The sequence below is a fragment of the Vicugna pacos genome, chromosome 34 (assembly GCF_048564905.1).
Source record: "Vicugna pacos chromosome 34, VicPac4, whole genome shotgun sequence".
NCBI classification, from domain to species: domain Eukaryota; kingdom Metazoa; phylum Chordata; class Mammalia; order Artiodactyla; family Camelidae; genus Vicugna; species Vicugna pacos.
Window position 1 is genome coordinate 18,986,707 of NC_133020.1, and position 23,175 is coordinate 19,009,881.

General features: G+C 53.9%; 1 protein-coding gene and 2 long non-coding RNA genes across 5 annotated transcripts; 1 reads left to right on the forward strand and 2 right to left on the reverse strand.

The window, feature by feature from the left end:
• Positions 1 to 19,032, reverse strand: KCNA6 (potassium voltage-gated channel subfamily A member 6). 3 transcript variants are annotated; one of them, XR_012066836.1, is made up of 2 exons: positions 13,572 to 14,769; positions 1 to 603 (listed from the first exon to the last, which is right to left on the reverse strand). XR_012066836.1 is itself a non-coding variant. In XM_072954322.1 (2 exons), exon 1 carries the CDS (start codon positions 18,328 to 18,330, stop codon positions 16,732 to 16,734), a length of 1,599 nt encoding a protein of 532 aa, XP_072810423.1. In that variant the 5' UTR covers positions 18,331 to 19,032; the 3' UTR covers positions 1 to 603; positions 15,976 to 16,731. The 3 variants fall into 3 exon arrangements, 2 of the variants coding, with proteins under 2 accessions (XP_072810423.1, XP_072810422.1); XM_072954322.1 differs by lacking the exon at positions 13,572 to 14,769 and adding an exon at positions 15,976 to 19,032; XM_072954321.1 differs by lacking the exon at positions 13,572 to 14,769 and adding an exon at positions 15,691 to 19,032.
• Positions 10,064 to 10,574, reverse strand: LOC140691302 (uncharacterized). Its single transcript, XR_012066905.1, has 2 exons — positions 10,511 to 10,574; positions 10,064 to 10,430 (listed from the first exon to the last, which is right to left on the reverse strand). It is a non-coding gene; the product is annotated as an uncharacterized lncRNA (long non-coding RNA).
• On the forward strand, positions 13,796 to 14,982 carry LOC140691262 (uncharacterized). The gene is made up of 2 exons (XR_012066837.1): positions 13,796 to 13,872; positions 14,714 to 14,982. It is a non-coding gene; the product is annotated as an uncharacterized lncRNA (long non-coding RNA).
• Positions 19,033 to 23,175: the final 4,143 nt, after the last annotated feature.

The following is a 23,175-nucleotide window of genomic DNA, read 5'->3' on the forward strand; positions in this document are numbered from 1 at the left end:
TACAGCCACAACGAACAGCACAGATGAGCCACGTTTTATTGTTTTGTCAACAGATCGGCCAGGCTGCCCTGCCTCACCCGCTCCCTGCTGGCTCTGTTCCATTCCTAAGATCATATAAGCGCACACGCTCACACACACAGACCCCGCTGAACACACACAGGTGGGGATGAAGAGCATTCAGGAGCCAGGGGCTCACACCAGGCGATCGTGCTGCCCGCGAGCATCGCCCGCGCAGCACTGAATAGCACAGATGATGTCCCGGCTGAATGGCGCCCGGGGATTGGTCCGCTTCGCTCTCTCATTTCACCAGGGCAGCACTGCGCAGCAGGTAAGGGTGAGGATGCTGGAGCCAGACTGCCTGGGGTGCAGTCCCGCCCCCCACCCCACTTACTGGCCATGCGACCCTGGACCAGCAGCTCCTGTGGAGTGGAGATGCTTGCAGGGGTGCCGGGGGCGTCAAGGAGTCAGCACACGCGACATTCTCTTCTGCACACACTATGCTGGGCAAGTGTCTACTGATGCTAATTATTGTTGTTTCTGTTGCTGTTTAGCAAGTAATGTGCTCAATTTCTTCATGCGACTTGACTCTTGCAGGAATACGACCTAAGGAGAGAGTCGTAAGTGTGAACACATGTCTGTATGAAAAACATTTACTGTAGCATCGCTTAGAAGAGCAAAAAGTTAGAAAACCTGAATGTCCATCAAGGGGGGTAGGTTACCAAAATGAAGGTGCATCTACGTGATGGTTATGTGCTAAATGCACGAGAACCTTAGAGGCCGACTGTGAAGGTCTGCCAGGGAACTGCAGCGCGGCCTCAGCAAGACGCAGGTGCAGAGCCAGAGCGTCTCCGGAAGGAGGACCCCGTGAAGCACCAGCACTGGTACCTCTGGCTGCGGGACTGTGGGGACTCCTCATTTTCTTCCTTATGCTTTTCTGAACGGTACTAATTTTCCATAATGAGCAGATACAGCTTTTAAACTCAGGAAATAAAATGCTTGTTTCAAGCTGTTGGCTCCAAGGTCAGAGAGCGCACTTGGATCCCACCCAGGCTTTCTCTACCCCCGTCCAGGGTTCTGCTGCTTCATGAGGTTGCACCAGCAGTGGGAAGGGAGGCTAACTGAGATGAGGGTAATGAACAGATCCCAAAAAGCACCAGGACCTGGTGCAGCCGTGCAGGACTGGAAACTGGGTCCGAGGGGACCATGGTCCGGACATGCAGCCACAGCTCCCAGGGCTGAGCTGGACAGACCTTTCTACCCAGGGCCACAGCCTGGCACAACAGGACCAGCCCAGCATATGGTCCAATGCCCGCCTTGGGGTCCCTGCCCTTTTGCAGAAGCAGGAACTCTCCCTTCCTTTGTCTTTTCTGCAGGCTCCCTCTGCAAGTGGGGAGCCACAGACCCAGCGGATCCTGGTCAGCAACCCCGCTGGTCTGCATCTCTCGCTTCTCCTTAATATAGAAGTGCCTTTACATGTCCAGTGTTTTTCCAATCGTAATGCCAAGGCGCTGACACTGCCAACACCAAGGAATGTTTATTTTGCTACTTTGAAATAAAAAAGATCTGGGATCACTTAATAACTAAGATAGACCTCACCTAAGGAAAACAGGAAGGAAGGGAGGCAGGAGGGAAGGCAGGAGGGAGGGAAAGTAAGAGAAAAGTGCAGGGAAGAAATTTCTCATGCTCAGTCTCACAGAAAAATGATGACATCACTTTCAAAAAGCTGCTGTAACTCACACGGCGTATTTTTAAGTGTCACATTCTGCTCTGATCTTTGTCTGCCAAATAAGAGGCTGGGGCAGATGACCTCTGAAATTCAATGATTCTATATAAAGCTGAAATTTTAGTTAACTCCAACTCTCTTTTTAAAAGATCGTTCTGGTGTCAGGAGCCAGGCAATAAAGTTTGCCAAGTTATCCAGGGAAGCAGCTGCACATTTAACGAATAGGCTTGAGGAATCACAGAATTTTCAAGCAAAAGCTCAAAAATTGTCTAATCCAGCCACCTCACTGCAGAGATGAAGTCACCGGGACAGAGAATGATACCAGAAGCTAACACATGCCAAGGGCCAGGGAGACGACCACTCAGGGTCCCACGGCACGTCACTGACAGGTGCCCAGGGTTACATGCTCTCCGTCTTCCCCACAGTTGCCTTGTTCTGACTCGTAGTGGGCTTAAAAAGGAAAGAAACAACCAGACACCAGAACCTCCTCCTCGCAGGCCAAGCCGTCCAGAAGAGGGGCAGATACAAAGGCAACGGCGAGTCAAGAGAATGTCCCTCGGAGGGAAGTCAGCCAGAAGGAAAGACAAATCCCACGTGATGTCACTTACACGTGGAATCTGAAAAAGGAAAAAGAAAAACAGAGAGAGAGGGACAAACAAACTTATCTACAAAACAGACTCACAGACGTAGAAAACAAACTTACGGTTACCAGGGGGAGAAGGGAGTAAGAAGAAATAAATCGTGAGCTGGAGATGTGCAGATACTAATATACACAAAACAGACGAACAACAAGTTTATAGTGTACACCACAGGGAACTGTATTCACTATCTTGTAGCAACTTATGGTGAAAAAGAATACGAAAACAAATATATGTGTGTTCCCATATGACTGAAGCACTGTGCTGCACACCAGAAATTGACACAACACTGTGAACTGACTGTGTTTATATATAAATAAAAGAGAGAGAAGTTACATCCTCTCTCGTTTTGCCTCTGAGCACAGAAGGGAAGCCTGGCAGAAAGAACGGAGTCCTGGACCGGCTGGTGGAGGAGCAGACAGGAGCATCAGGCCTCTCCGGGGGTGAGAGAGACGGGTCAGAGGTAAGAGCCCTCAGTGACCCAGAACGCCCAGCAGAAGGAGCTCCCCGGAGGACTTAAACCCCAGCACGGCAGGAGCCAGGTCCAGCTGGAGGGGGCCAGCGCCTGAAATACCTTGGGAGACGGCAAGGGGGTGTCAAACGTGAAAACAGTATTTAAGAAAATGGGAGAGAAGACTGAAAACCCTGGTTACTTATAGCTCCCTGTGAACGTCTGTGTCTTGCGCAGATGGCGAATAAGATTTTGTAAACGTGATCGCTAGTAAAGGTTATTCTTGACTTTTTTCATTAAGTGGCCCAATTTAGTGGAAAAAGAACTTGTAAGTAGAAATCCATGCCCTAATCTTTGGTTAACAGCTCACATGGAAATCATGCGGTTAGCACCGGCAGGCAACGCCGTTCAGTCAGTCAGCCGTCCGGCAAAGAGTATCTGAAGTGCGGACATTCGCAGGCAGAGCAGAACAGGGACCCCACGCCTAACAAACAGGAACAGCCCTTGCAGCTGTTCTCCTCAAAGCCTTCTGCTGAAGGAGACTCCGAAGGTCCACAGGGACGACGTCTTCTTTCACGCCATTCAGACAGAGCCTTATCAAATCGCTGACTCTACGAGGCACTGCACACCCTCCAGAGGAATGTGGAAACCTTTAAGCAGGTTGATTAAAAAGCTCCCCAGTCATCCCCATTTGACAAAACCTTTACGGTCTTAGGTTTCGTGGACTCAAATCCATTACAAGGAGTTTCAGATCTCTTTGAGTTGCTCAAAATGTGTACCTTGGATTGCAGTTTTTGTGGGACATGCACAGAAGTTACCCCCAAAAGTGGTGGAGCGTCCGTAAAAATAATAATAATTTGAATGCCACTGCTTTAGGAAGTGAGGAGGTTTACATGCTGCGGGACTTCTCAGAGCCTTTAACCTCACGTGCACATGCCTCGTGTGTCTCCAAGAGGCGGTGTTTCTGAAACAAACAACGCCCAGGGAGCCTTTGCCCATGGGAATGGCGCGTGAGGCCAGCGCCCTGCAGGCCACACGGAGGGACTCTGGCGGAAGGAGCTGTTCTAGGTACCACGGTCGGTTGAGTATCCGTCTCAGTAGAAGACAAAAGCAGGAAGAAGGACGTGTACCACAGGGCGGGTGAGACGGAGGCAGGAGAAAAACCTCCCAACAACAGCAGCTGTGACGCTCCGGCACGTGCCCGTGCAGGGGTCCCGGTTATGGGCTCTCCCCGGCGGCGCTTCGGGGCAGGCCCGGGATAATTAGGAACTCACTCTAACGCAGGCTGACTTCTGGAAGTCTCTCCCCCTGCTCAGTTACTCCACGTCACTGTGTCTTATGCTCTACGTGTTCGTCCTGAAGCGGACTTCCTTGCAAACTAAGCACATTCCTGAAGTGTTGTGTGTAAAGAAACACGTTCTCTGTAAATCGAGTCACAGTTTCCACCGGCTTCTGTTGTAATTCCAAAGAAGAAGGTGGACCCCAAACACACCACAAAAGGCACGTTTGTGAGCTGCTGGACACTCAAGGAGGCATCTACCTGGGGGTCCTGTGCAGGCGCCTAACGGCTCACTCCCTCACTCAAGGGCAGCCCAGGAGCCGGGCAAGGAAGGGGCTGAACCATAGGTTCTTTCCACACTCATTTACTCAAGTGCCCAATTAATTCCTACGTGAGCTGGAAGTCTTCACTGCTCCCAGAGACTGAGTGGATAAGTTGCCTCATTGCATGTGCTCTTTTTAAAGGAACTTGTCAGAATCCTTAGAGATTCTCTCTCACTGGCTTTTTGAGCATGAAACAAGTCTTCAAGGCTAAAAGGGCATTAAACCCCTTTCAGTGAGTCACCTCAGCTACAGCCAAGTATCTGATGAGTGAATAGCTGAATCGTGGTCAATATGAGGTCAGGAAATCTAAATCTACAAAGTGAGAGATACCATTGTGTATGTATCTCCCAAAAGACCGATTTATGAAAGCTTTGAGTGGTTTCAACTTTCCCAAAGGTCGGCCAATTTTCAGAGGCTGGCCGATGTCTCAGCACCCCACGGAAGGGGCGAAGAACAAAGAGACCACGGAAATAATGACGCCCTCTTACTGAACGCTCACTACACACCGGGCCATGTGACGAACCTGGTTAGCGTTACCTCGTTAAATTCCGCCAGCCCCCCTGAGGGATGCTGTATCAATGGTCCGATTTTACAGAGAAGAGAACCAAGGCTCAAAGAGGGTCCCATTGTTTCCGAGGCCACACAGCTGCACGGCCAGAGGGTGGTGGCACTGGGCACTGACCCCGGGTTGGCTGACATCACCCCTTCCAACCTGGTTCACAGAGAAACAAGGGGCTCAGAGCCATGTCCCCCTCTCCCATCCTGCCCCACCTGACACGGTGATGCACGTAGAAAATGCACTTCCAGCTGCATCCCCCGGACAGTCAAAATGCAGTAAGAAAGAGAGAAATCGATAAAAGTTTCTTTGAGTTCCCACTTTTGAATCCTCATTTTGGAAAATATCCTGTTCTCCTGCCAACAAATAAAAATGCTCTTTCTTTCCCAAATCTGATCAGCGATCACCACCCTCTCTAATGGCCCGGCATCCCCTTCCCCTCCACTGGGGGAAGGAATTAGGATCGCGGGAAGCTTGCCACAAACCAGGTGACGTTCATTTCCCCACAGACTAGATACCCTCATTAGCTATACTGTGGGTTCTTGATTTTTTTAGTGTGAGACGAGCCCCCTTCTATTGAAAACACCTCTGCTGGGAAGTGAGTCTATCATGTTTACACACACACACTCAGGTCAAAACCAGCACTTTTTAGAAGTGCGTCTATTGGAAAAAGTGAGGCAGACCAGCGTTAAGACGGGAGGTCCGAGGTGGATTTCCTTTAAGCCCGAGCTGATTTCATTTTTTCCACACTCCCGGGAAGAGTGAATGTTTTGAGGGGAGGGGAAGGGAGAGGGTTATAGAATCCTTTTAAATTTGGGTTTTCAGAAGTGAAAGCTGCCCCATGAGGGATGACCAGCATGAAGTCTGCTCCTCTCCTGGGATCCGAAGGATTTTGAGCCAACAAGTTGCTTGTCAGCTCCCCACTTGAATTCTAGTCCTGAATATTGTAATAAAATTACAAGAAAAGCAGTGAAAAGAGGACAGTCTTATCTGTCTCCCAAGGCAACCATGTTGGACGTGTTTCCAACTTTACAATCATTTAACTTTTGGCCAATAAACCTCACAGACAAGAGAGTCCCCTGAAGAGCTGAAACTCTCTGGGAAGAATCTAGAAAAAGAGGCAAAAAGGATCTGGGGCTGACCATGGGGTCGTTACCTCCCGCCGACAGCTGACAGATGCAGAGCATGTGCCGCGGGGCCAGCGATGGCCCGGGAACGCCACACGGTCCCACTTGGGAACGCCCGCTCTCAACTCCCCCGGTCCCGGCCAGCAGGCACGGGTGAGGTCTAGTTACCTGGCATCACAGACGCAGGAGATCACCCTCAAATCAAAACTATCCAAACACCACAGGTTGCCTTTTTGTCATTTTTATCATTTTAGATGGAAATTCTTAATTGCTTCGCACATCTGCCCGCCCGCGCAGCCGGACAGAGCCCGTGACTCGGCGCAGCGAGCTCTTGACGCTGTGCGGTCCCTGCTCTCTCGTCTGCAGTTGTGACCGTCTCCTCCCTGCCCTCTCTTCCCCCCTCACTACCTGATAGCCACGCCTCCTGCACCCGTGGGACAGTCCAGCGTGACTCGGGTGACCGCGATCACCCAGGAAGGCTTCCGAGAGTGACCACGGGCGCCAGGTGAAGGAGACTGGGAGGTGCCTGTCCCTACGCGAGGCACCCGCTCAGTCTTTGGTTTTTCCAAACTGGCACAGAAATGCACACGTAGGGAAATTTCTCCCCCCTACAAGAAAACCAACACTGTGGGCGTCGTGCAAAACGAGAGGACACACAGCCTCTGCGGACACCAGGCAAGAGTGCCTGGCCCTTCTGAAGGGCAGGCTGACGCTGGAAACCGAAGTGTGGGGCCAAGGAGACCAGACCTGTTGCTTTTCAAAAGAAAACAAAAATCCAGGTCGCCATGTGAAATCTTCCACTATTCTTGTCTTTTTTATATTATTATTCTTTCCAGCTTTATTGAGATGTAACCATCATATCCAGTATTTCTTAACGTGGCATCATATGTGGTGCACACGTCACAGACTTAGGACCTCTCGTCAGGCGCAACCTCTCATCAGGCGCAACCTCTGAAGCCTCAGCTGGATGCTCTGTGATGGCTGTTTGGAATTCCACACTTACGGAAAACCGTGTGCCCCCGGGGTGCAGATGCAGAAAACAGTACGACAGGATACAATGCAAGAAGCTAAAGTAAAGTAAGATAAGAGATAGTAAAATAAAATAAAGTAAAAACAATTAAATTAAATTAAACAAAAACCAACACGCTTCCAGATGAGTAGCCAGGAAGGCTGGGGGTGAGTGAGGACCTGGGCAGACAAAAATGAAATGAAATGAAATGAAATGAAATGAAATGAAATGAAATGAAATGAAACAGTAAAGTAAAATAAAATAAAATCGAACAAAACCCAACACACTCCGAGCTGAGGAGCGGGTGACTACCAGCAAGGCTGGGGGCAGTGAGGACCGGGCTCCCCACGTGCACAGGTGTGAGCTCCCCCTGGCAAGCGTGCCCGTGCCCGGAAGGAGGACAGCAGCCCTGCACGCCGCAGCTTCTCCCGCCAGCACGCCAGACTCCGCCCTCTTCCCGGCAATGCCAAATCGCCTTAAAGCAGCTGGCGAGCGCCTGTCTGATTTCTGGCCCAGCTGCCATGGCCTCTGGAAACTTCCTTCCTTCTGCCCCTCGTCCTGTGATGCCTAAGTGATCTGTGCCCCAACAGTAACTTCTCTTTCTCCCCCAGGGCAAAAAAATGCAGAAAAGAGTCCAGAAGCAGACTTCCATTTCCCAGGGCGCCCGAGGTCGGCACTGCCGGGTAAGAGGCTAACCATCTGCATGCCCTCCTTCCTCTACAAAATATAGACCTCCAGACACCCCCTGCTTTCCTCCTCCATGAGTTTCCTGTGGCCCAGAACAAAAACAAAGGCAAAGCCCTAAAAAATTAAAGAACCTCTGACACAGTGACATGAGATGCCCAGGGTCTGGCTGCCCAGGTTGGAGCCCGAACACCAGCCTCTCGCCCAGTGCCAATTACCTAACACTTAGGGGTCCTCCCGTCAACGTCCAGGAGCTGCTTGTCTGACGAAGGGTTTCTGTAGCTAAGCCTGCTGCCTCTGTCCCCTGGGAAGCCAGGAGCAAGGGGTGAGACTCAAAAGCACTTAATTCCACTTCCGAGGGACAGCTCCGCCGAGGTGTGGGGTTGGGAGGAGATGAGTAAAATTGGTTTTTAAAAATGTTGAAAAAATCCTTAGGTTTCCACTTCCCGTGGGAAAACAGCCTTGTGTTGGAGTCAGAGAATGTGAGTCCTGGGCTCAGCTCTGCCCCAATGGGCTGTGTGACAGGAGGTCAGCCACCCCTCTGGTCCCCATCAGTTCCCTCCTTCACAAACAGGGACCCTTACCACCCCTTCGGGCTCTCACCTCTGTCCATCCATGACCCCGGACGCTGCCCTTCCCGATACGCTGGTGCCCCCGGGAAGGCTTCAGTGACAGCCCTCGTTCTACTTTGGTCGGAAACTAACCGTTGAAAAACAGATCACCAGTTTAGCCATCTTATTCTTACAAGACCCTTTCAGATTACCTTGTATTAAATCAAGTCTTCAGTGCAATTTATTTAAAGAGATTCTGCCATGAATCCTTTAGGCAAAGAGCCTTCTGGTTTAAAAGCCTGCCATCCTGAGTCTATTTTTATGTCACATTTCATTTAAACGTGGGTTTCAGAGAACAAAACTGCAGTGGGCTGGGCCCCCCCTTTCTTTGAGGGCACAGGTGCTTCCACTGGTCAGTGTCACTGAGGCCCCCTTGGATGTCCGGTAGAGGGTACTGCCTGTAAACCCTTAAACTTGCAGCTCTGTTCGAGCCTGACAGCCACCAAGTGGGGCGAGTAGAATTCACATCCTCATTTTGCAGATGGCGAAAGTGAAGCTTGGAGAGGTTTAAAGGAGGCGCAGCTGACAGACAGTGATTCAGACCCAAATCCTCTGACTCCAGAAGCAAGGAAGCCTGGAAGCTCTAAATTCAGAATGGGGAGGGCAGCCCTGGGGCCCCTCCCTGGGCCAGGTCCCCCGGGGGGAGCGACAGTGGCTGTGGGAGTGAGCTGAGTGTGCGCACAGCATTCTGGCCCGAGTCGGGACCCCCGATGCGCTTCGGTCACAGTGGAAGGAAATGGAGACCCCCAGGAGTCGGGGAGCCCACTTCTTCCCACCCAGGGTCTCCTGTCTCCTCTGCTTGAAAGGCTGAAAGGAAGCAGGAACACGCTGAAGGGATGCCACAGGGCACCCCACCTGCAGAGGGGAAAGGGCATGGGGACATGGAGGTGGCCGGGGAACACAGGGGGCGCTGAGGGAAGTGGGATTTGGAAGCCACTAGAACAGTGTAGGAAGACACTGAGCTGGGTCCGGTTATGGGATTGGTCCTGAGAGTTTACTGTGAGACCCTGTGTTGGCCCCAGGGAGGAGGACGCCAGGAAGCATGTGAGAAGGCTCTAGCGAGTGCCAGCCCCTGAGGATGCTAACACGTGAGGGGAGGAGGACCGTGGCGGAGAGAGGAGGGCTCTGCAGAAAGACGCACAGGCAGCGCTGTGCCTCCTGAGCCGAGCGAGAAGAGCACAGGATGCGTGCTGTTTCCATCAAAGGACAAGCCGGCACAGAAATAAAAGCCTATGTACACATTTAGGAACCATGAATTCATTCTCTCTTCTGGCTTAGTACCAAGCAGACCCTCGCTGCGTTCTGCTCGTTACCTCTCCCCTGAGGGTGACGGACCGCAACACGCGGTAGCTGTGCGCCCTTGAGCCTGCCCTCGGAGCCTCCGCTGTCTTACCTCCCAAAGAGGAAAACAATGTCTAGCCTACCCATAGTAATCACCCCAACCTCTGTACAGCGCCTCCACGTGGCTGCGTGTCACACCGCGTGCGCCTCTGTACAGTGCCTCCATGTCGCTGCATGTCACACTGCGTGCATCTTGCTACACAATGTTACATATTACATAAACATCGCATATATATGAACTCCGCTAACCCTCAAAAAGCCCTGAAAGATTGTCACTGTGATTATGCATCCAATTTACAGAGGAGGAAACTGAGGCACAGAAGGGTTTCAGAATTTGTTTGATGCCACCAGCAGGTAAGTGGCAGAGATGGGACTTGAACCCAGACTGTCTGGCTCAGCGTCTGGGCTCCTAACCTCTGTCACACACGCCATGTCTGAAGGCCCTGGGCATTTTAGATGCTGTTTAAAATGAACGGTGCCCTTCTCATCCCTGTTAGGACGACTCCCACGGGGGAGGGTGGATGCCCCAAGGCGGGTGGCGCCCCAGTCTTAGATCCTGGAGGAGGGGGAGGCATGGCCCGGCCCCTCCCAGCTGCAGGGCTGTCTTCCTCGGTTCTTTTCCAAAGCAGAATGTCTCTGCTGCCAAGAGCGGGTTTGTCTGTCTCCTGGAGACAGCGGTTGTCAGGCCCTGGGAGGAAGCAAGCACGTCAAAAATAGCAGCGGCGGCAGACTGCGCGCTGCAGCCCCCCCACCCCGCCGCCGGCTTACTCGCCAGAGAGCCGGGGTCTGTCTGCTCGCCCTGCACCTGTGACGGAGGTCGCTTAAGGTTCCAAGATGTTTTTTACGGTCAGGCAAAGAGTGTCTGCTGGGTCCCTGACAGACTCAAAAAAAAAGCTACTTCATAGTAACCATGATGAGGCAAGCATCATGTTAAAAAAAAATTGTCATAAACCCCACCAGGGCGGGGTCCCCAGTAGTTTAGGCGATGGCTGAGGGGGGACCAGCATAGATGGAGTTTACTACAGTGTACGCCCCTTTTCCCCTTCTGTTCTGGGAACAAGCAGTCACTATCCTGTTTGGATAACCTTTCCAAAGTGGTCACCAGTAGGTTTCCACCCCCTCGTTAGGGCTCCAAGGGGATGAGGACCCAGTCAGGACAGAGAGGCGGGGTGAACTCCTTTCTCCAGGAGTTCAGAGCAGAGGGAGGTGGAGGAAATGACAACCCCCAACCCCACAGGGACCTGCGGCCCAGAACAGGAGTGGTTCGCCGGGGGCACGGTAACCAGAGGGCTAAGAGCCCATCTACCCTGGCTCCCAGTAGCCCACATCTGGGAGCCTCCCTCTTCCCCCAAACCCTGGACCCCAGGCCTATTCTGCCCCTGGAGAGCTGGGCAGCCCCTGGGCTCAGCATCCAGGGCGACGGAGAGAGCAAACCTGCAGTTTAAAGAATGGATTTCTTTCCCTTCCCTAAGTGACCCTGACAAGCCAGAATTAGACCCAGTTTTGCTTCCCGGGGCAATAACGCACAGTCACAGCCCATCAGAGCCAGCATGGCGGCTCCAGGCAGATGGTCCCCAGAGGACAGAGTTCCCTGGGAATCCGTCTTGGCATATATGCAGAGATGCCAGGGAGGGGACAGAACACTGCCAAAGCCAGAGCTCAGCCCGTGGAGGGAAGGCAGGATGAGCAGCAGGACTGGAAGGTGTCACATGACAAAAACATCAAGGGGCAGGTGTGGGGGGGGGATGAGTGAGCGGAAGGCAAGTAAGAGCAAGAGGAGACGGGCATCTGATGAGCCTCCTGCAGAAGGACGCGCTAAGGGAAGACTCTGACCCCCACTTCTTCTGTTTACGGAAGCGTCAAAGTGGGGCCCCATCAGCGGTGTGATGGCTCAGAGGGTCAGTGACGGCCGCAGGGAGGAGGCCGGGGAGGAGGCCGGGAGGGTGCCACTGTGCCTCCTGTGCAGGTTCCTGAGGAATCCTGAGTTTACAGCACAGAGACCAGGTGGGGTCTTCTGGTTTGTCTGTGAGCTTTTGGTTGCTTTCGTTTTGCCAGCAAAGCGTAAGCGCCCTGGGCAGCTGCACTGCCCTCGTCCTCCACAGTGAGGAATATCCGACGTGCTGATGCTAGTCAGCGCGCTTCCCAGGCCCCGCACGGGCCGGAGGCGGCTCGGCCCGCCTTCAGAGCAGAAAGAAAGGGGCGTGTCAGTCCCACAGTGGCTTCACTGTCAAAATTCAAAGCAGACAAACAGCTCTTGGACGTGCGTGCACGTAGCACGGAGCAAGTGCTTGAAAGCTCTAAAGTGTCCCCACATGGCGGGGGAGAAGCTCCCATCCCATCCTGACCCTCAGTCTGGCCCGTGTGTAGGCAGGCTTGACTTCTAGGTGTCGAAAACCAAACCACCTCCCAGACAAGACAGGAAGCTCCTCGGCTGGTAGCCTCATGTCATTAAAAATAATAATAACTCAGAGAGGTTTCTTGGTTAACTTCTAGGGCTGCACCACCATCACCATAATCCCATTTGAGGAAACGCCCACCGCCTCCGAAAGCTTCCTGGTGCAGGTGGGACCAGCCTGCAGGGCCCCCGGCAAGGAGGCGCAGCCCTCCTCATGGATGGGGCGGTGGGTCTCAGCCCGTCCTGTCACACGGTGTCCCCTGCACCTTGCATCACTGAGATTCCCGCCCTGTGCTTTTACTCTGCCTCAGCGCACACGAGAGCGGCGGCTGGATGTTCCGGGAGCCTGGGACAGAACAGAGGGCAGTCAGAAGGCCCCCCTGGGTGAAGGCCTTTTCCAGGCTAGTTTCGCTCCGTGCCTTCCTCCTGAGGCCTCCTTTCTGGGTTCACCTCACTGTTTCTGCTGGGCCTTTGTTTGAGCCTTTCTGCAAGTTTCTTAAGGCTGGGGAAGCCAGAGGAGGGCATATTCCAGGGCTGTACAAGCAAAGTATTTACCCAAAACCTATCAGTTTCATTCCCCCCCCCTTTCTCTGTTTTATCCTTACAGATTCGGGAAATTCCATCAGAGACATTTTCTAAACCCACAGCGACCTCACTCGCTCCGGAAGCCCCCGACTCTCCCCACAGAGGTGAGAACCGCAGGAAGGGAGGGCGCGCGGAGATGGCAGGAGAAAGGGGGTGCTCCAGCCGGAGGACAACCTTCCGAGCAAGCGCCCTCGGTGGTCACAGCTGTCCTAGAGCCCCGAGAACGCCCGCCACAGACAGGCCCCCGGGCGCTCCCGGACCGTGAGGCGGTGAGAGAGGGAGCCCGCTGGAAGGACACACAGGGAAGGAAGACGAGGGCAAAACAGCAGGTGGGGGAAAGCCAGAAGTGTGGGAAGAAGGCAAAAAGGCAGAGAAAGGGAGAGTGAATAGAGGAAGGAAAGGGGGAAGTGTGGAGAAAAGGGGGCCGGTGAGGAGGGGATTCGGGGAGGGCGGCAGCAGTGAGGGCACAGAAACGGGAAAGGAGAGCAAAGTAGATGGAGTCAAAAATACACGGGGGGTGGAGGGTACAGCTCAGGGGCAGAGCACAAACTTCACATGCACGAGGTCCCAGGTTCAATCCCCAGGACCTCCATTAAAAAAATAATTTGTATTTAAATAAGTAGACCTAATTACCTCCCCTCCAATAAAGCTTAAAAATAATCATCATAATTTTTTTAAGATTTAAAAAGATACACAGAAAGAGAGCGAGGTGGCCGCTGAGCAAAGACAATAAAGCCTTCATTCTCCCCAGATGCACGCTCTCCTGCCTCCCCCCTCCCCTCCCCAGCCCTGTTCTCATTTGGCCTGAAGGACTGAGCCAGAAGGAAATTCCCCAACAGGAGAACCTACCTCAGATGTAAATCGGGCCAGCTGTCCCCATCTCTCCTGGGGACGGTCAGGCAGGAGGAACAGCCCACGCCTCAGCCGAGCCTGGCGGATCCAGGAAGACCCCTGGGAGCTCCTGCTGGCCTGAGCCAGGTGTGACGTTGTTGGATGGCCTGAGCCCCGCTGCTGGCAGCTGTGGGACTGCCACCCCAGCTGTCATGGCAACACGGGGCACAGAGTCTCTCAGTGCTCAGGGGGCAAAGTCCACACGGAGAGGCTGAGAGTCAGAGGGGCATCGCTTGGCAGAATCCTTCCCAGAAACCAGGTCAGCGCACAGCCTCTCAGCTTTTCTTTGACGTCTTAGGAAGAATCACCCGAGAGCTTGCTCCCAGGAGCCAGACTGTCCCCCGGGAGGAAGGAGTACACTTCTCCGTCTCTCTAAGAGCTGGGAGGAGCCTCCCTCCGAGGCCGTGAGACCCCACGGTGCCATTATGGACTAAAACTAGTCTGACTCTCGGTGCGGTTCAGCCTGGCTGCCTCTGGAGAAGCCAGTCTCCTCCAAGGCCGGTTTGGAAAAGATAATGTGGACACTGGTTTCACTGGCAGTTGCTTAGCATTCAAGTTTCTGAAGACTCGGGGGTGAAATGAGGCAGCTTCCGTGACTGGGTAGGGAAACCGGGAGGAAAGGTCTGGGGAGGAAGCTTCGGGGCCCTGCACCCCCTCACTTTCTGAAGGTCACGCAGCCCTGTCCTGGCACTACTGGCCCTTAAGCCCAAATGTGGGAGGTGTCCCCACTTCAGAAGCTGGGAGCATGTAGTCTCCCGTTCTCCCTTGTTGCCCAAATCAGACGACAGGGAGAACCATCTGGAAGGTTGCTACGGCAACCAGAGTCCCTGGAGAGCCCCGCTCTCCGTAAACCCTTGACTTTCAGGCATGCTCTGACTTGAAAAGGAAATGGTGAAGAGGATGAGGACACATACACATACAGACACGTGCATACACGTTCCCACATTTACCCTGGGCCACGAGCCTCCCTTCTGCCTCTGGGGGGGCCCTTCTCCTCCCCTGAATAGCCAGGAGTAACTGAAGAGATTGGGAACACCGGCACCTTATGGCCTCAGACATGGCAGATGTCTGAATCATGAGCATCTCCTACTGTATTTCAGGTTTGGAGAAGCCAAGCTGTCAATCAAGATGGTGTCTGGCTCTGGAAGGATCCCAGTGAATCTGTCCAAAGAGCATCCTCCTTGCTGAAGGGTAAGAAGAAGGACTGAGGCCCAGTTCAAGAGGCTAAGGAGGGGCGGAAAGAGCTAAGGGCCCAGAATGGCGTGTCTGTGGGCTCTGGATGCAAGGCAGGAACTCTGGGTGGGGGGATGCCTTGCCTGCGAGAGATGGGGAAACAAGGTAATGAACTAGAAATCATTACTAAAGTTCACACATTTGCATAGCATCATTCCCGGCTCCCCAGATGAGTTCACAGAACATTCCCCATGAGGTGGGGGGGGGAGAGATTAATGTTCCCATTGAATGGGTGGGGAAACTGAGGCACAAGGAGGAACCATGGCACCCAAGCTACCCTGTAAAGTGTGGCAAAATCCAGATTTAGATCTGGCACTCACACGAGCCACAGTGTCTCTCAGGAAAATCCTCAAGAGACTCTCCCTCATAAGCTGCTCTTCGAGAAAATATTTTGTAAAAAAAAAAAAAAATTCTCATCCAAGAGTCTTAGAGCCGAGATTATAAAATTTAAAACATGTTAACAGTCCTTTCGGTTTCTGAACTGCACCCAGGAGAGCTCAGAACAGTAAATCACAGTTTATCAAGGCAACACATGAATGACAATGTTACGAGGCGAGAGAGGAGGGGAAGCGGGCAAGTGGGACAGAAGGAGGGGCTCACGATGGAAGACGAAGGCTTAGTGCAGGTGGGACCGCCACGCCGTCACCTCACCAGTGAGAGCAGTTTACAGCCGCTCCAAGGGCCGGAGCAGGAGCATGTTTGTTTGACTCAGCAGAAAATCTCTAACAGGGAAGCTGTCAGCAAAGGAATAATGTGTCTTCCTTACTCTAAAGCACCTATTTCATTGCCTATAAAATAGGAAGAAAAAAACCCACCCACACTAGCATCCCATATGTGCTTTTACCTGTCTGTGGATTTAAGCTGGAGTCCACTTTTGAAAGCCTTCAACTGCAATCCTACTCCAAATTCCCAGGAAGAAGAGTGGGAGGGCTGGGGGAAGTGAGGGACAGAAATTTGCTGTCGGTGACAAGATTCCTCTGCCCCCTCATGCCCCAAGGTGGCATCGTCTAATCCTCAGATAAGCAGTCAAGCCAGGTGCCTGACTCTAGTCAGCTGTGTCTCCAGGCTCTGTGGCTCCCCCTTTTCCAGCTCCTTGCCCAGGAAGGCACGTGCATGTAAAAAGACTTACTTGGCTCTGAGAGGGAACCCTCCTGGAAGCTAGAGTCAGGGGATCAGAGTGAGGAGGACTCAGTGTGGACCAAAGATTGATGCCCACTGTGCCAGATGACACCTGGAGGAATCCATTGGCCCCTTTAGTTCGAGATTGACTCTAAGATCCTCCAAACAGCCAAGCCTAATTGTAGTTTCTCTAATTCCATCCAAGATTAGAGATGAGTAACATAGTTTGAGGCTGTGCAGCTGAAAGCTCTACCAAGGGTCCGGTGTTCTAGGGCACTGGAGGAAAACGGCAGGATGGGTACTGTTTCTGTCCACCAGCATCTGCTAGTTACCATGTGGCCAGAAGTGAAGACAGGTGCATGCCCCAAAGCGAAGGATGCTAAGGAGAAACAGGACCAAGGGGTGCCTGGTTTCCATCCTGGTGACATTTCTGTTCCTAGAGATATTACAAGTCCCAGACATGAAAAGTCAGAGTCTTGAGGGAAGGTCAGATGGAAAACTCATCCATGTGACAGAAGATGGGCATGAATGGGTGGCACCATTAGAATTTCAAAACTGTCACTTAGATGGATAAACCTTGGATGCTGCAGGGGTCAGGTAACAAGGTTGACAGTCCAGGTATATGGTTCTGGCGCCAACCGCTGGATGTAGGGGAGGGAGTCAGAAGTCAACAGGAGCTGAGGTGCAAGTAGTGGAGGATGAGAAGGAACCCTAAGGGATCATTTTGCTCTGTGCCTTCCTTCTGTGCAGGCGCTGCCTGTATCTATCAGACCTCAGTGAGCATCCTTTTCTCTGCATACCCCCGATGTGGAGTGGGAAGGTAGCTAGGTCTCCGCTCCCGGGTGGCCTCAGAGAATTCAGGCTTGCCAAGTCCATTGTCAGCTGCCTTCAGGTCCGGGGTTGGCTGCCCACAGGTGACATGAGTATACTGGCCCTGCTCCTCCTGCTCAGTCTCCCGGTGGTAGAAGTAGTTGAAGTTGGAGACGATGACGGGCACGGGCAGGGCGATGGTGAGGACACCGGCGATGGCGCACAGCGAGCCCACGATCTTGCCCCCCACTGTCATGGGGTACATGTCCCCATAACCTACCGTGGTCATCGTAACCACTGCCCACCAGAAGGCATCCGGGATGCTGGGAAAGAGTGAATCATCATCATCGGCCTCCGCGAAGTAGACGGCGCTGGAGAAGAGGATGACTCCGATGAAGAGGAAGAAGATGAGCAGCCCCAGTTCCCGCATGGAGGCCTGCAAGGTCTTGCCCAGGATCTGCAGCCCCTTGGAGTGGCGGGAGAGCTTGAAGATGCGGAACACGCGGACCAGGCGGATCACTCTGAGGATGGCCAGGGACATGGCCTGCTGCCCGTTCTGGCCGCCGCCTCCGCTGGCCGACTGCTGCTCCTGCTGCTGCACCAGCTCGGTGCCCAGCGTGATGAAGTAGGGGAAGATGGCCACCAGGTCGATGATGTTCATGATGTTGCGGAAGAAGGCCGGCTTGCTGGGGCAGGCGGAGAAGCGCACCAGCAGCTCGAAGGTGAACCAGACGATGCACAGCGTCTCCACCAGAAAGAAGGGGTCTGTGAAGAAGGAGCCCCCCAGAGTGCTTAGTGAGGATGAGCCCCCTGCCACTATCCCCCCGGGGGTGATGCCGGGGTGAAACGCGTACGAATCGTCATCCTCCTCCTCTTCCTCCTGACTGCCCCTGGACACCGGGGAGCCTCGGCCCACATCACCACCATTGCTTCCACCTCGGCCGTCTGCACGGAACTGGGGCAGCGTCTCCAGGCAAAAGATGACGATGGAGATGAGGATGACCAGGACCGAGACGATGGCGATGCCCCGGGCCGGCCCCGAGCTCTCGGGGTACTCGAAGAGCAGCCACACCTGGCGCTGGAAGGGCTGGGAGGGCAGGGGCTTCTCGTCCACGCCGCCTTCGGGCAGGCAGCCCTCGTCCTCGCGGAAGGCCGCCAGGGCCTCGTCCCCCAGCTGGTAGAAGCGGATCTCCTCCAGGAAGATGTCCAGCGGCACGTTGACCGGCCTCCGCAGCCGGCCCCCCGACTGGTAGTAGTAGAGGATGGCGTCGAAGCTGGGCCGGTTGCGGTCGAAGAAGTACTCGTTCCTCAGCGGGTCGAAGAAGCGGACGCGGCGGCCGGGGTCCCCCAGAAGCGTGTCGGGGAAGAGGGACAGGGTGCGCAGCTGCGTCTCGAAGCGCAGCCCCGAGATGTTGATCACCAGCCGCTCGCTACTACAGCAGCCGCCGCCGCCGCCGCCGCCGGCCTCCGGGAAGTCTCCCGCATCCTGTTGCTCCCCCTCCGGCCCCCGGACCTCCCCTGGCGCCGCCAGCGTAAGGGATTTCTCTGATCGCATGTCCCCTCCGCGGTGTGTGCCCCGCCACCAGGACGGCGCCCACGACACGACCCCCGGAGCGCGGCGCCGCCTCCCAGCTCTCGGGGGCGCCCTCTTTTCAGGGTGGGGCTCGCGCTCCTCCCGGCTCGCGGTCCGACCGGGCGGGGTCCCCGAACCCCGCCGAAGCCCTGGTCTCCGCTGGGTTAGGTCTGGGGAGGTGACCTGGGCGCGGAGGGTTCAGCTCCGCGCCTCCAGTTATCCGCGCCTGCTGCGAGCTAGAGCTGGGGGTACCTGGAACCGCAGCCCGGCGCGTGTGCCGCTGGACGCCCGAAAAGACCGTGGCTTCGCCCCCTGCCCCGCCCCAGACTGGGCTCGGGGCCGCGGGGCTCCGCCCTCCGGACGGGTCGGCACGTCCCGGCTCCCGCCGCGCTCCTCCGGCAGCTCCAGACCCCGGGCCGCCGCGGGGATCCAAGCGCCAGATGCGCCGCCCCCCGGCTCGGCCAAGACTCCTGGCGGGGCTCGGCCTCCGCCCTACGGCCACCGCGGGCGCCGCTGGCCAAGGTCGCCGCCGCCGCCGCCGCCACGGCCTCCCTCGGAGCCGCGCCGCCCGCCTGCGAGAGGGCCCCGGGGCCGCCCCGGAGCCGGGGCGCGCGGACCCACCGCCCCAGCGCTCGCGCCTTCGCCGCCGCCTTCGCCGCCGCCGCCGCCGCCGCCGCGGCTCTGCGCCCAGCCCTCCCTTCCCAACGCGCTCCCGCGAGTGACGTGACAGGCCCCGCCCGCCGCCCCCTCCCCGCCCCCGCCCGCCGCGCGCCCCCCGCCCGGCCGCCGCGCGCTCGCCTCTCCCGCGGCCTTTCCCGCGCTCGCCCGGCACGCCTCTGCCTCCCGCACCGCCGCAGCCGCGGCCCCCTAGTACCACGCCCCCCGCCGCTGCAATTCGCTTTTGCTCTTCTGGGCTTACGGCGTTGACCTGCGCAGTGCATTTCATCAATGAGAAAACACCCCGCCCCGCTCCCCCCGCATCCCCCGCGCCCCGCACCGAGCTCTGTGCCTCCACTCACCCAGAAATTTAATGAAAAAATCAAATCCTATTTCGTCCTTCTATATTTACGAAGGCCCATTTGCCAACTCCTTCAATCTCTACTTTTTAAAAAAAAAGGAAGCATCTTTTGCTCTCTGGAGCACTTCCAATTTAAATTGTACTCCAGTGTCGGTCCCCAGAGAATCCCATGGCTCCCTTTGCAAACATGGGAGGGCAAGGCTGTCATTCTCCTAGGACTGCAAAGTGATAGCACAGAAAAGGGTGAGAAGTCTCCCACTGCCTGTCCCATCGGAAGTTTTCCAAGGAAGTCCTGGGGTTTGGGACAGCAGCTCCAGTGAAGAAAGAACCTGCCATCTCAGGTACCATAGCCCAGGGAAGTACATCCTGGAAAGCACTTGCTCCCAGCCTCCCTGGAAACAACTCTGGAGTGTCTGCTTAATGCGCAGCCCAGAAAAAAAGGGGAGGGGGCGTGGGGCGTGTAAGAGTGCTGGAACCGTTAGCTGCACTTCCTGAGTATCTAGCATGTACTGGCCCCCTCTGGGTGCTTCCCCTGCACCATCTCACTCACTCCTCACAGTCCTATGAGGAAGCTGGCCTCTGCACCTGGGTCATGTTACAAGGAAGGCCACCTGGCAGTGTTTGGGTAGGGACCAAAGTTTGTTGTAGAGACTCCTTCCTTAACCCTCCAGGAGGGAGGAGGTAAGAATGGTTTTCCTACGGCCAGAGACTGGTAGAGTCTTTGGTCACTAGATCGGACAGGTTGCGGTCTGGTGGGGGAGCTTTGGTCTGATCGTTTCACACTGCTGCTTTCATGGGAAAATTTGACATCTGCTTCCCTGTGCCTCAGTGTCCGCCTTTGGGGGTGGCTATGGACAGAAGAAGTTGTCTGACAGCCAGGTGCTTTTGTGTAGCTTCTTGTGCAGATAAGGTCATTGGTAAGAGTTCACTGATGACCGTGATGGGAAGGATATGCAAAGGTACTCTCAAACCACAAGATTCGTGTGCGAGTTCTTTGTATGGCACAGAGGGTTTTAAAACCACAGCGGTTCACTCCCAGTGGGGTGGGTGCAGGAGGAGTAGGGCACTAAGTTTCCCGGATGTGCAGTGCGGAGGTCAAGCTGTGAGTGGGTAGGAGACAGACTACCACCTTGCTGTGTCTTCACTCCCTAGTCTGCCCCTCATCAAGCCTCAGGAAGGTGGGCAGTCGTTTCTGCTGCCTTTCTATGCTTGTTCTATTAATTTCCACTCCCTCCTCTCACCTTGCAGGTTCCAGTGAACAGGGAGATAGTGAGTGCGCCCAGTCACCCAAGTCAATATTTTTCCTATTCACAGACTATGTAATTAAGCAGTTCAGACTTTGCACTAGTGATTTGCTCCATTCAGAAAACAAAAACACTTCAAGAAAAAGAAAAGGGAACCTACAAGTACAATATAGAACGTACTCTTCTTTTTTAGCCCTTGTCCAATTATCTGTAATTGTTTCCTGGGTTGTAAATTGACTGCCATGATTCCTTTTGTCTTTGACGGTCAAGTCTTGTAACATGTTTGTTTTCATCATGGCCATTCTTGTTTACGAGGTAGTCAACTAGGGCAGCAACTCTTCAAAACAAACCTCGGAGAATCATGGGAAGGAGCCTGACTTCTGCCAGAAGGATGCCCAGCCTAACACGGTGGCGGGAACAGCCCTCTGGGTGCCGCTTGGGCTAAGACTGCCAAGCTGCCAGCAGAGCTGATGCTCTGTGGTTACCTTCACGTCAGGCATCAGGAGAGGTTTCACTGTGCGCGGGGAGGTCCCCCTGGAGGGAAAACCCATTAGCAAGTTCATGAATCAGACTTCTGTTTGTAGTTCTTTTGTGAAAGAGGCTCATTCTTTCGCTTTAGAAAAGCCCAGTGCTGCTAGATCATTCCTCTCGGGCAAAAATTAAGGGTGAGTAAAATCACACCTTTAGAAGCACCAGTTCCAATGAGAAGGAAGGCAAGAGGGCCAACCCCGTCTATGGACTGCAAGCCACCTCCAGTGACAGGTGAACTTCCCCGGTGTTCACTGAGCCCCAGTTTCATGGCAACATAGACTTTTCTTATTCTATTGTGAATCACAAAGTGACAAAAGAAAAGCCTAGAAGGCTAGAGGATTGGAGTGACTTGGGAAAAAAGACGGTGTGACCCGGACTACATGAAAGGCAGGATGAGTAGAGAGAGAGACAGGAGGGGTGGGGCTTGGGGAGGTGTTTTGGAGGTAGAATCGGCAGGAATCGGTGATGGACAGGACATGAGAAACAGACCATGGACACCAGGTTTTTTGTGTGAGTAACCAGGCGAGTTGGTGGTGCCACTGATTGAGAAAAGGAAGATGAGGGACTAAACAGGTTGGGATCAATCAAGACCACCTCATTTTTAGATGTATTGATCTAGAGAGGCAAGTTAGACATATGAATGGAGACATCAAGGAGGAGATTGCTTATCCAGGTCTGGAAGATGGAGGAAGGGGGACATTTATGATGTATGAATTCAAAATATTTAAAAATATTTAAATCCATGGCATTAAAGTCCTCTAGAGACACAGAATATGGACAATGAAGAGAAATATAATCAGGACCAAGTCCTTCACAGCGCTATACAATTTGCAGTTTAACTTCAGGAGGAAGAGGAGCCAGCAAAGGAGACCAAGGGGTTTTCCTTGAGGTAACAGGAAACCTAGAGAAAGGGTTGTCCTGGAAACCAAAAACTGGGACCGACTTAGACCTAAGGTGCCCTTCTGTTAATTTAGTCTTCATAAGCACCATGATCATGTCCCTATCTCTGGGCTTTCCCTGGGAGCAAAGTGACAGGGGGAAAGACAAATGCAGATACGTATCTTGTAGATAAGCATCACTTGTAATTAGCTGCTTAGCCAAAGGTTTTAATGATGATGATGCTGGTGATGATGATGATGGTGGTGATGATGGTGACGATGGCGGTGATGATGATGATGGTGTGATGGCGGTAATGATGGTGGTGCTGGTGGGGGTGATGATGGTGATGACGATGATGGTGATGATGGCGGTGATGATGGTGGTGATATCAAGTACAGGTGGTAATGCAGTTAACGATGCTCCGGAATCTGCTAGAGAAAAATCTAACAGCTTTCAGTTGAGTGAAGCTGTACCTTGAAAAAGGAATGCATTAGACATCTGCGTCATGCAAATCACAGCCCTAGGAAATGGCTCACCATGCCAAGAAATCTATAAAGAATGCCTTATCGTTCAGGGAGGATCCCAAGAGAATGTGTTAGAATTACAAGTTTGCAGCCTACTCCTTCCTTCCATTCCCCTGCTGCGGCATCATTAGTGCTTGTTCCCGAGTGTCTCCAGCTCTCTGCCTTTCAGGATGGCGGGGGATTGTGTGCTCCAGCTCACTTGTGGTTGGGCCAGGCCATAGTTCAGACCAGCGCGTTGTAAGCAGAAGTGTGTCACTTCTGGACCAAAACATTTAATGACCAGTGCAAAAGCCTTGCGAGCTTTCTTTACCCTGGCCCCAATGGCCAGCATCACCCGTGGCAGTGGCTGCTGGCAGAGTGAGGTGGATCCCAGGGTGAGGGGACATGGGGCAGGGCCCCAGACCAAGCAACAGGAATGTAGTGTGAGTGAGAAACAATCTTTTGTTGTTCTAATTCTCTGATATGTGGGGGCTGATTGAGCACCACAGCGTAATAGGGTCTATCCAAACTGATTCACAGTGGTACCCAGATTTGAGAGGCTGCTACAGCCAAAACCTAAAATTTGTGACATTGGTTCAGGGACCAGATGATAGGCAGTGAAGACACCTCACTGGAGGCTGTTATGGGCAAT

Bases quoted from the DNA above. Each gene is read 5' to 3' on its own strand.
- KCNA6 (XM_072954322.1), bottom strand. From the start codon at position 18,330: ATGCGATCAGAGAAATCCCTTACGCTGGCGGCGCCAGGGGAGGTCCGG.